Source organism: Sinohyriopsis cumingii, chromosome 13, assembly GCF_028554795.1.
Source record: "Sinohyriopsis cumingii isolate HCF-2022 chromosome 13, ASM2855479v2, whole genome shotgun sequence".
In the NCBI taxonomy this organism is placed as follows: Eukaryota; Metazoa; Mollusca; class Bivalvia; order Unionida; family Unionidae; genus Sinohyriopsis; species Sinohyriopsis cumingii.
Window position 1 is genome coordinate 15,099,095 of NC_142973.1, and position 12,460 is coordinate 15,111,554.

At 36.0% G+C, this 12,460-nt stretch overlaps 1 protein-coding gene across 1 annotated transcript; it reads left to right on the plus strand.

Annotated features, from left to right (window-relative positions):
* The first annotated feature begins 506 nt into the window (after nucleotides 1–506).
* On the plus strand, nucleotides 507–11,277 carry LOC149784977 (uncharacterized). The gene is made up of 2 exons (XM_089978646.1): nucleotides 507–562; nucleotides 6,149–11,277. The coding sequence occupies exon 2, from the start codon at nucleotides 6,225–6,227 to the stop codon at nucleotides 7,914–7,916; it is 1,692 nt and encodes a 563-aa protein (XP_089834772.1). The 5' UTR covers nucleotides 507–562; nucleotides 6,149–6,224; the 3' UTR covers nucleotides 7,917–11,277.
* Nucleotides 11,278–12,460: the final 1,183 nt, after the last annotated feature.

Consider the following 12,460-nt stretch of genomic DNA (forward strand, 5'->3'; position numbering starts at 1 on the left):
TCTTTATTTTGGTGTATGATTGATGAGTCTAATATGGATTATATATTATACAGCTTGGCCTTACTCAAAATGTGCACCTTTCCAAAAAAGTACTAGCTCCACTTGGTCATTTTCACTTCCTGAACTTTAAAGGTCAAATGTAACATAAAAGAACTGATAACTTTTTTTTACATTTTATATCTTTGGTAAGTCATTCATTGCAATTTCAGAAGCTGGTATTGTCTAGTTTGGTAAAATTCATTTTCCCTGTTTTAATAGCTACTAATGATAGTGTACTTGAGACAAATGCAGGCCGATTTTTGGATCACAAGGGAGCAGTCATTTTATTTAGTAATATGCTTAGATCATTACAGTTTTCAACAGTACAATATCCAAAGAAATGTCAGCCACATTACATTAAAGTAGTATAGCGGTATCCCAAAATTCTCTCCACTGTGCATGTCTTAAATGCAAACAACTTCACCTTACATACATCACTCTCTCAAATTCACATAATAACTGGTGAGCGCCCCCATTTTATTTCCGGTACGGAAATGCCAGACATAATTTAGCACATTAAACGGTAAAAATTTGTATGTCTCCTGTTAGCGTTCAGAAACAAGTTGCAATCATTTGCATGTTTAAGGATATAATTTTGTTCTTTGTTATTGACACTCATGGAGAAGGAATATCTAGCGCACGTTTCTTTATCCTCAGGTCATTCGTCTATAGTAACACATTTCAGAGGATCACCTATTTTCGGAGATAAATAGAGCGTTGCTTGCATGCAAGCAGATAATGACTTTGTAAATGTTAACATTGAAAACAATTAAACTTGCATGTTGTATTCATGACGCAATATAAAAATCAAATATTGTGAGAGATTTATGGTTAAATGAGATACTGGTTTGGAAGGACACGATTTATTTTGGCTATGCAAGAAAGCAAAGGTGATGTAATTGTCAATGTCAGTATTTCCAAGTTTTTCCCGAAAAGTAATTTTAATGACTATATGAATGATACAGCTTTACATATAGAAAGTATATTAGTATCAGTAGATAACTAAGGCTAGATCATGGTGGCAGGCCCAGGAGCAATTCAGACAGAGGGTCCCCACTCCCAAAGCTAACATTTCACTGGATTTGCAGCCTCCCCTGCCCCCAGCTGGGTGGGAGTATGCATGGAGCCAAAGAGCAACTGCTCCATTTGCTTCCCCTTTAAACAGGCCTTGATTATACCAGTTTTACCAGTACTGACTTGAAAAATGGCAGATCAGGTACTTGGCAGATGTATGAATAGCTAAAGAATATTTATCATGCAATGACTATGAGAATAGCCTTCTGCAGATCATGTACATGGTGGCCGTGCAAATATACTTTCTCCTGATTGACCATAACTTCGATCAAATAGCCAAATGTCCAATTCATGATAGAAATACATTAGACTTCATTCTGACCTGAATACATTGCACATTTTCATACATTAACTGACCTGACCTGTTTAGTGTGCATGATGTTATAAGTTGTTCCCTACCACCCATAAACCAAATCGTCCATGACTATTTGTTCAGCAAAGGAATTTTTTTAATGCAATGAGATCTTTGTCATAATGGTAATATTACGGGAACAATTATACTATCTTTTCAAATTATTGCAGTTGAAAATGTTCCATCCCAATTGAGTACAGAATATTTTATGGCCTGGGTAACAAACAAAATTGGAAAAATGAGTTATACAAAAGCAAAATATTCTGTAAATGAACAATTATGAACATAGTAGAAAGTCACACATTTAAGTTGGCAACATTTTTAGGGACATGACATCAGACAACCATCCTGGAAATACATCAACAGCCAGAAAAAAAGATTTCTAGGTCATTCCTCCATTTAGGACAAATAGCAGAGACAGATAGATGCAGAGAAAGTTGAAATGGAACATCCAGTCATCGTGCATTGTTTATACCCAATCCAGTGACATAACTTCACAGTGTGTATTTGGAAAATTTCCTGGCAAATACATGCTTACTGTTCAGAAAAGGTAATCATGCAATTGCCAGTAATTACCTTCCACTCAGTAGTATGAAGTACATGATGATGTCTATTCTAATGTCAAGAAGCATGTAAATAATTCTTTTATCATATTCAACAAACAACATGCCTTCTTGAAATTACAGTGTTGACAAACTCATCTATATTGTGTTGTTCATGAGGCCAGATCAAGAAATGTGGGTAGTTCTGGTTACATGGAAAAAAGGTTAGGTAGTTTGGTACAGTGGATTTTAATGAAGCATAACCTAAAAAAATTATAATTTCTTTTATAGTTTCATCCCTTTTTTAAATTTTTTTCTTTCTTACAATGTTTTTCTCCCCCAAGGTTTGCAGGACAAAATAGGGTCAGTTGTGAATTTAACTTCTATTGTAGTTACATCCCCTTGTTAATTTTTGTTTCTTTCTTACAATGTTTTTCTTCCCCCAGGTTTGCAGGACAAAATAGGGTCAGTTGTGAATTTAACTTCTATTGTAGTTACATCCCCTTGTTAATTTTTGTTTCTTTCTTACAAATGTTTTTCTTCCCCCAGGTTTGCAGGACAAAATAGGGTCAGTTGTGAATTTAACTTCTATTATAGTTACATCCCCTTGTTAATTTTTGTTTCTTTCTTACAATGCTTTTTTCCCTAAATATAAGGTTGGCAGGACAAAATAGGTTCAGTTGGGTAACCATAACCAATGCCCATGCATACTTTGATATTTGACCTAATTGGGCTAAATAATTAGGATGAAAAAGCTTTTGACACTTCTCTTCATGAATTGTTAAAGAGTAAGTTATTTAATTATGGAACTGCATGCAAAAAGTCAATGCTATATAGAGTATTTTCTTACGTTTTTGAGAGTAACATGAGTGGTTTTAAATCAGAATGTTGTATAGTGGCGATTGGTTCCAAATCAGAATGATGTAGTGGTGAGAGGTTCCAAGTGAAAATAATGTGTAGTGGTGAGTGGATGTATATCAGAATGAAGTGCAGTGGTGAGAGGTTCCAAATGAAAATAATGTGTAGTGGTGAGTAGTTGTAAATTAGAATGTTGTATAGTGGTGAGGGGTTCCAAATCAGAATGATGTGTTGTGGTGAGAGGTTCCAAATGAAAAAATGTGTAGTGGTGAGTGGTTGTATATCAGAATGTTGTGTAGTGGTAAGTGGTTCCAAATCAGAATGATGTGTTGTGGTGAGAGGTTCCAAATGAAAATAATGTGTAGTGGTGAGTTGTTTTAAATTAGAATGTTGTGTAGTGGTGAGGGGTTCCAAATCAGAATGATGTGTTGTGGTGAGAGGTTCCAAATGAAAAAATGTGTAGTGGTGAGTGGTTGTATATCAGAATGTTGTGTAGTGGTGAGTGGTTCCAAATCAGAATGATGTGTTGTGGTGAGAGGTTCCAAATGAAAATAATGTTTAGTGGTGAGTGGTTTTAAATCAGAATGTTGTTTAGTGGTGAATGGTTCCAAATCAGAATGATGTGTAGTGGTGATAGGTTCCAAATGAAAATAATGTGTAGTGGTGAGTTGTTGTAAATTAGAATGTTGTGTAGTGGTGAGTGGTTCCAAATCAGAATGATGTGTAGTGGTGAGAGGTTCCAAATGAAAATAACGTGTAGTGGTGAGTGGTTGTATATCAGAATGTTGTGTAGTGGTGAGTGGTTCCAAATCAGAATGATGTGTAGTGGTGAGAGGTTCCAAATGAAAATAATGTGTAGTGGTGAGTGGTTTTAAATCTGAATGTTGTGTAGTGGTGAGTGGTTCCAAATCAGAATGATTTTTTTGTGGTGAGAGGTTCCAAATGAAAATAATGTGTAGTGGTGAGTTGTTGTAAATTAGAATGTTGTGTAGTGGTGAGTGGTTCCAAATCAGAATTATGTGTAGTGGTGAGCGGTTCCAAATGAAAATAATGTATAGTGGTGAGTGGTTGTAAATTAGAATGTTGTGTAGTGGTGAGTGGTTCCAAATCAGAATGATGTGTTGTGGTGAGAGATTCCAAATGAAAATAATGTGTAGTGGTGAGTGGTTGCATATCAGCATGAAGTGTAGTGGTGAGAGGTTCCAAATGAAAATAATATAATGTGTAGTGTTGAGTGGTTGTAATTCAGAATGATGTGTTGTGGTGAATTGTTCTAAATCAGGTTTGTCCAAAGTAGCTACTGGTACTTGGACCAGTGCTTTTCCCTTGGCATATCACTGACATCATTATTGGAATTAATTTGTATCTTTGTATGCTACAGATCAATCAGATCATGGTAGATTACCAAGATACCACAAAATATGAATTAACTTGGACCATGGGCACATGAGCATGTTAAAAAAGAAGCACCATGATGCCGATGACAAAGAATAAATCACATAAAACCAGTATTGGCAGCATGCCATATTGATTAGAAGGTTCTTCTTTGGATAATCTTAGTCAAAACAAATATTTAAGAATAAAAAATTACTGGTGATCTGAATGGAACCTTCATATTCAAGAATTACGAATCAAAATTTGATTTAACTTATCATCCTGCCTACCAAATGAAAAATAATTGGCTTTCAGGGATTTAGTTAGACATTTTTAGAATATGCTTGTGCAGTTTGGATCCCCATTCCCAAGTTTTACAGGATGAAATGAACAAAATCCAAAAGCATAGACATTACCAGTATGATCATTTTGGCAGTTTGCTAGATACTGAACATTATGTACTGTACGTATACCTCTTGTGATGCAGATTTTTTAGAACTTGAGTCTCAGTTTGATAAATTGCATATTGCCACATTTCAATAGCAAAGATAAGCATCTCACTGATATCAGTGCTTTAACTGTTGGTAACTCTGTTGGCACTTTAGTTTCATATTTTGCATAGGGTTAGAAATTTAAAGAAAAAGAATTTTCCCGGGTTTCCTCACTGGTTATACTAGCTATTTAAAAAAGAACTTGTATATCTTAGATATTGTTCAAAGAACCTTTAATTTCCTTTAGTTTGGTTTATGATTGATGGGTGTAATGTCGGTTATATAATATACAGCTTTGGCATAATTTCAGATGTGCACCTTTCGAAAAAGTGCTAGCTCCACTTGGTCATTTTCACTTCCTGGATTTCAGAAGTAAATTGTAAAAAAAAGGGCTGATAATTTTTTTTACATTTTATATATTTGGTAATTAATTGAATGCACTTTCTGAAGCTGGTATTGTCTAGTCTGGCAAAATTAATTTATAATTTTTTAATAACTGCTAAAGATAGTGTACTTTAGACTAGTTCAGGCTGATTTTTGTAGCACAAGGGAGCAGTCATTTTAGTTTGCTGTGTGCTTGGATCATGTACAATTTCCAAAAGTACAATATCCAAAGAAATTTCAGCCACAGTACATCAAAGTAACAGAGGTATACCAAATTTCTTTCCATTGTGCATGTTGCAAATGCAAACAACTTCATCTTACACCTACCAATATCTCAGAAGGTAATAATATCTGTTGAGTGCTCTCTCTACTCTTCAGTAAAAAGTACATTTGTAATGCCTTAAAGTATCAGGAGTGCATCACTTAGTCATTATATCTTACCCTGGTGCAGCAAGATTTTTTGAGGAGCCAGTGACTTTTTTTTATTCAAAAACTTAATGATGGTGGAAACATGCACTCTAGATTGAATTGTGAATCATAATGTGCTTATTAAATCTGTAATGGGCATCATGTTTATGGCTTAAACTAGCAGCCAGCCATAAAGATCTCAATTGTCAAAACTTGTAACCATTCTCATAGCCCCGGCTCAGTTTGGATAATAAAAGATATTATCCATACTGTTATTCCTAGAACTGACGAACTCCGAATCTGTTCATTCATCACCCCTGGGTACATTAAAACTCTAAGAGTCATGAATAAGTTATGTCCCCCCCCCATTAGAAGATGATCTAAGACTAAGTTAATATAAGTCCAGTCCGACTTTTCTTTCCAAGTTAAGGGTAAGGTGACTGTATCTCCATTAAATAAAGTACACAGTTGGTAATGAAAGATCTGATTGGCTAATAAGTTTTCTGCATTTTATTTTTTATGTATATTGAGAGTTTGCCTGCAAATAGCAGTCAAATGCAGTGAAGCAGAATTCATCAGTCCTGGTTACATGAAGATGAGTTAAACTCTATTACTTTTTTCTGCAGGGTCAGTGGAGGAAAGTGCAGACACATTTAAGTAAATCCAGTAACAGTCCACAGACAGCCTGCAAGTGGCAGTGTAATGGAGCAGAAGCAGAGTTTGGCTGTTTACAGCAGGACAAGTGATCAGGGAGAGAAAATGTGTTGTCAAGATGAGCCCAGAGAATTGCCAGAGAAAGTCTCTCAGCGCCGTTCATCAACCAGGAAAAAGACAAAATGCCCAGCTTTCGAGGAGAAAGAGCAAATGGAAACACACTCTGGGACAAGTAATGAAGCAGCCAGTGATGATGAAAGTCATGAGCAGAGTGGTGAAGCAGTCTATCTTCAAACACAAGAAATTGAAGGAAACCTGTTTATTGAAAGGGCAGAGTGTGACAAAATGTTGGGTGATTCTGTAAACATAGGGGACAAACCCTTTGTGTGTGATTTCTGTAGTATGAAGTTTGCCAAGAAACACTACCTCTCAAGACACAGGAAACTTCATACTCAGGATAAGGCATATTCCTGTGGATTTTGCACACATGCAAAATTCGCCACAGCAGGGAATCTAAAGAGACATATGCTAATTCACTCTGGAGGAAAAAAATATACATGTGATATATGTAATGCCAGCTTTGCAAGATCCTGTCATCTCTCATGTCATAAACGTCAGCATCACAAACTGCTGTCAAAAGATGCAGCACAAGCAGGGAAAGTAGACCATGCACAGAATAAAGCAGGTGCAGATGATGTCAGTGGCGATAAAATGCCTGAAAATGATAATGAAGGGTCTTCAGCAGAGCCAGATGGTTCTTTTCAGAAGACTTGTGAAATGGCTTTGGAGAGGTTGATAGCTCTTGGTAATGAGATCTCAAAATCTGAAAAATCGTCTCAGAATATCAAAGATTCCAGCCTTAGAAATGAACTTACTGAAGACAAATCCAGTGAAACTAATATCAGATGTGCAGTTCACGATATTCCATCACATGTTGCAATTGATTCATTCTCAAACCATAATATTCAAGACAAATTAAAGAAAGAAATAAATGACTTGGCCCAGAATATAACTAGGAAGTCAACAGAGTGCATGAATAGTGATCCAGGGAGAAATTTGATTATGCCAGCCAAGCGACATATTGGGGAGGGACTTTTTGAGTGTTCAATTTGTAATGCAAGATTTAAGAGGCGGCGTTATCTTGTACGTCACCAGATTGTGCACACAGGACTGAAGCCATATGGCTGTGGAACATGTGGTGCTAGGTTCAGCAACAATCGTAACATGTCTCGTCACATGCGCACACACACAGGAGAAAAGCCTTACAAGTGTGACCTTTGCAATGCCAGGTTTTCACAAAAGTCCAACCTGAAGTGTCACTCATTGATACACTCTGGACTAAAGCCATATCTGTGCGACAAATGTGGTTCCCGCTTCTCACACCCCAATGATCTGCGAAGGCATCAGGAGACACATCTAGATGAAAAGCTTTACTTGTGTGATATTTGTGATGCCAGATTCACTAGTCATAGGAATTGTGTTCGACACAAACAAGTCCATACTGGGGAGCGGCCACACAAGTGCCAAACTTGTGGAGCCACTTTTGCCCAGCTTGTCAACCTTAAGTCTCATGAAAAGCTTCATGAAGGAGATACCCCCTACCGCTGTGTGGTTTGTGGGGCAGGCTTTCCAAGGCAGGGTGAACTAACCAGACATAAGAAACTACATGTACAAAGTTCTTCGGAATCCACCGAAGAGGCACTTGATTTATCTATGATGAACATAATGTATAATGTTTGATCTTAACATTGAATAAGTAAAACTATGTTATCCTATTATCCTTTGTAATAAGCTTCATTATTAGATAGCATGGCTTATTATAAAAAAATTTAAGTCTTGATAGAGCTTGAGAATTTATGTTTCTTTTACCTTGGACTGAGAAATATAAAGCTGAAGTAAAACAAGGTGAATGAGAAAATTCAGGTCACAGTAATCTAAATCTTCATTAGCACTTAAGTTTTTCAAAATGAGTCTTGCCCTTAAGTTTTACAGCTTTGTCTAAAGCAGTGCTTTGGAAACAAAACTGAATACCAAAAAGTGATCCAAATTTAAATATGGATCCCATTGGTCTAACAAAACTGTCCCTTTTGGTGTGACCCTCCTCTTTATTTTCCATTTATAGAAAGAGGGATGCCTCCCTCTGTCCCTCTCTTTTTGCCTTCTTGAACTGTGAAATTAGTGACTTTATAAACATTATGTAATTTTCAATGTGGCTTATTAGTTAACTTGTTTTCACTATTTTTCAAACTTGAATCACTTTCTTAATTTATTGCAGCTCACATTCTGCCTGGATTAAACACCCAAGTGGCAGGTGTATACCCTTGCCTGAACTTTTTCATCATTCCCAATAAACGTCCAGATTAGAAGCATTCATCTAGTTAAAGTTCATTAACCCAAAGATGACTTTGATTGCTTTCTCTTCCACATTAAGGAATAAGTGTCAAAGTCGAAATATTCATGGCATAACCAGTTTTTCTCTAAAAAAACCCACTCCAGCAAAAATATAAACCTTACCATTTCACAATACAATGTAGATGTTTGAGGGAAAATGAAGACCTTCCCAATCTGAAATATCAAACAAGTTGGAAAGTTCAACCATTCAATTGCTACCTTTCTGGCATACAAGTTTTCCAGGAAGGTAATTTCTTTTTTCTAATTTAATTTCTTTACGAAGTCAATGCAGTTGCTGCTTATTTCTACCTATCTTATGACCTGATACATGACCATGTGGCATGCCTTGTTTTGACGTTGAATTAATAATTAAAGGCCATGTATGTACTTGGTGATTATGATAGAAATATTGCATTCATAAAATAAGGAAAAGACAAAACCACTGCTATGGCAATAAACCAATCACGAATAAGAGTCATCTCAACCATAAACCCTTTTTTCTTACGATCCTAGTATCTTGTAAGTTTGATGTTGTGAATGATAAACGCTAAATATGCATATCCTGTTGTGATACTTTACAGCTTTACCTAGTTCATCATCGATAAATATGGCATTGCATGTATGGCAACTTTTTTAATCTTCAAGAAGTAGCTATTTGGGTTCTGTAGGACTATTTTCAATTTTTTGTACATACTTTAGCTAAATTGTGTTCTTAAAAGCACCCCTGCCTTCAGGTCTGGTACATGTAACTAATGAATCACATGTCTAGAACAGTGTCATGGGTAGACCAATTATGAAAATTCATGGTTGTTGCTGGACAACCAGCATTGAAAATATGGTTGGTTGTCCAATAGATATTTCTGGTTGCCCAGTAAATTACAGACCATCGGTTCTGCTAAAGGAAAGTGTCACACATACTAAATCTGTTTGAAATCAGGAAATTAAATTTCATGGTGTCTTGCATCTTCACTAGCCAAGATTCCGATAACCCTATTTAAACCTAGCCACCACCTAGACTGTTCAGATTTGAACACTGTTCCTATGTGATTGAGACAAGGGGAGCACACAACTTGAATGGACTGATAAATAAGCAATTTTCCAGTGTTGGTCCGTGTTTGCACAAATACCTTTCACTCAGAAGCACCTGTAATAGCTTCCCTCTGGTACATAGTCATATTTGTTATGTTAAACTTCCAAGTTATCCTTTTTAGGTCAATTTCCCCATCTATTTTCAGCTGATGTACAATGCACCATGCTATTGGTTAGTTGGAATTTATATACTAAGGGAAGCAACACATGAAATCCAGTAGCTATTGCTCGACAAAGCACCAGTATAGCTGTTCCGCCAAAGTGTAGATAGGGTTATCAGAACCTTGGCTAGCAAAGATGGGTGTCTTGCAGTCTGATAAATCAGTCCCCAGAGAGATGTATTGATACATGTAGATGACTTACCATTAGTCAGTACCATTACAGAGCAGACGTCTTTTCCACTGGCTTTCTAATAGTTGGCCATCTTTAGATTTCTTCATATTTTGTTTATCAGAGTTTACGTCATGATGATTTGTAGCAATGTTAATCTGATAATCGTGTGTTTAACTGTCAGGAATAAATGTAACCATTCCACATGACATTTTTGTTTTGCCATCAGCTTATAAGCCAGTTGAGTAAGCTACAACAATTGTGAATGGTTTGATTCTTTATATATGCTATATTCCTTTTGCTAAAGTTAGTCAGCAGAAAAAAATGTCACCTGCTCTATGTCCATTTTTGCAAATGACCAAAGAGAAAGCATACTACAACTTCAAAAGCATTCAGTATGTCAAGTCAAAGATGAAAGATGCTGCTGCCATATGTTAGCTTGTTGAAAAATGATGAATATTCATTAGTTTTGTTTCTCAAAGGGTTGGCACCATTTTCATATAGGACCAACTAAACCATGGGATGAATGTGAGTATAAATTTCATGGCAGTCCTCAGAGTAGTTCAGGAGTAGTGATACCAAACTTGAGGTCACGGACAACAGAGTTTTTAAAATATAGACCTAAAACTCAATCTTGTCCATGCCCAAAATTATGTGCACAAGACATACAAGTGTGCAGAATTTTACTTGGTATGTGGGGGCCGTGAGTGGCCGAGTGGTCTAAAGTGTTCTCTCGGTTGGTGTTAAAAACCCAACAACAACAACAACTTGGTATGTGATAGTCTGAGATGGACCTTAAGTTAATGATCTGGCTTTTAGAATTAGCTGCATAAATATGAATTGGACAGGATTGTATAGCAAATCTGGATTACGGATTGCTGATGTCTGTGTGGAAGTCACTATGGTGTCAACAAATTAAGTTAAAGTTGCATGTTTTAGGCCATTTTCTCAGACAATATTGCTTATAGAGTCACATGATTTGGTTTGTTTCAAGAAGACTGCTACAGCTATCAATGAAAGGGAAGTCACTTTGAAGAAAATTTTTGTTCATTGGTAGTTTTAATGTTCGTTTTTAAAAATGAAGGGTCTGGGTCTGCATGTTGAGTCAAAGTACATGTACATCACATTGGATTAAACTGAGAGCAGCATGTTTCAGGGTGAATCAGTACATACCTGCCAGCCATTATGATTTGGGAATAATACTTGAGATTTTATACATTTAGTTGCATATTGTGCTGTGGATCATGAGTTTGATACATATATCAAAATAAAATGAAATAAAGCAATTAAAGGCCATGTTTGTCATGTTATACCCTTATAATTTACAGACATTATAAATGTGAGAAACTTATATAAAACAGGGCTCCCTTGAAAATTTAAATACACATGAAACAGGTACTGTCATAGAAGACAAGACTGGTTTCTTAATTTTGAGAACATGTTTTGCAGATTCATATTACCGAAGAGAATTTGATAGCGAACCAGTTTATATTATAAAAATGGCACATATCGGACCAAAAGAAGTTTATTTGAAATGCAAGTGATTTAATACAGTGCACAAGATTAACATATCACCATACTCATTCTAGGATTTGTGGAGTTGACTTTTAGACGTATTTTGATATCAAGAGTTTTATGTTTGAATTCTAGTTCAAATCCACTTCTATTTTGCCATCTTGCCACAAGAACTTGTAGATTCATGTTAGTAACAAAAACAAACATACATTGTTTTTACAGTTGATTAGTTATGACGTGTAAGTTACACAATTTATACCAAGATTATGCTGTTTTTATACCTGCCTTAAGATAATGTGTTAGAATGTACAATCCTCTGTTAAAAACTTCATTTTTGCACAATAACTCAATTTGTCAACAATTTACAATTACCAAATTTTGTGGATGGCTTGCATTTGTTTAAAGAAGAATCCTATCATTTGGTCATGGTCACATATTTAGACTCCAAGAAATAAAGTTATCAAACTATGTAGATGGCTTACACCTGGGGTAAGGAAGAACCCTATTAATTTAATGCCAGCAATACATCACCTCCTGCTAACCTTTCTAAGATGGAAATTACCTGTGTCTGTGGAATAAAAATTACATCCTACCATAGAGTGACTTTTTTGAAGATTCCAGAAACATATCCTATTATCTAGCAAATGTCCAGTTGTCCTCATCTTTTTTCAGGATGATGCCATCTTAATGGTTGGGAAATGAATGCTTTATGAAAAATAACTTGCATGTTATGTCTGTTAGCATAAATTGGGCATTTTTATTACATATATTTTTAATTATCATGTATTTAGGGGCCTTGGGTAACCAGGTGGTCTGAATCACTTGCCTTCATCAATCACTACCTCTTTCTGAAAGGGTTTGAGTCTTGTAGGTTTGTGAGAAAGCTTGCCATTACCTTCCTTTTGGTGGTTATTAGTGGGATTTTCCTGGGGGTCTTCCTTTACCAGTTATAATGGTTG

What these genes read in the sequence shown, in the direction of transcription:
- LOC149784977 (XM_089978646.1), top strand. Translation starts at nt 6,225, where the DNA reads ATGGAGCAGAAGCAGAGTTTGGCTGTTTACAGCAGGACAAGTGATCAG.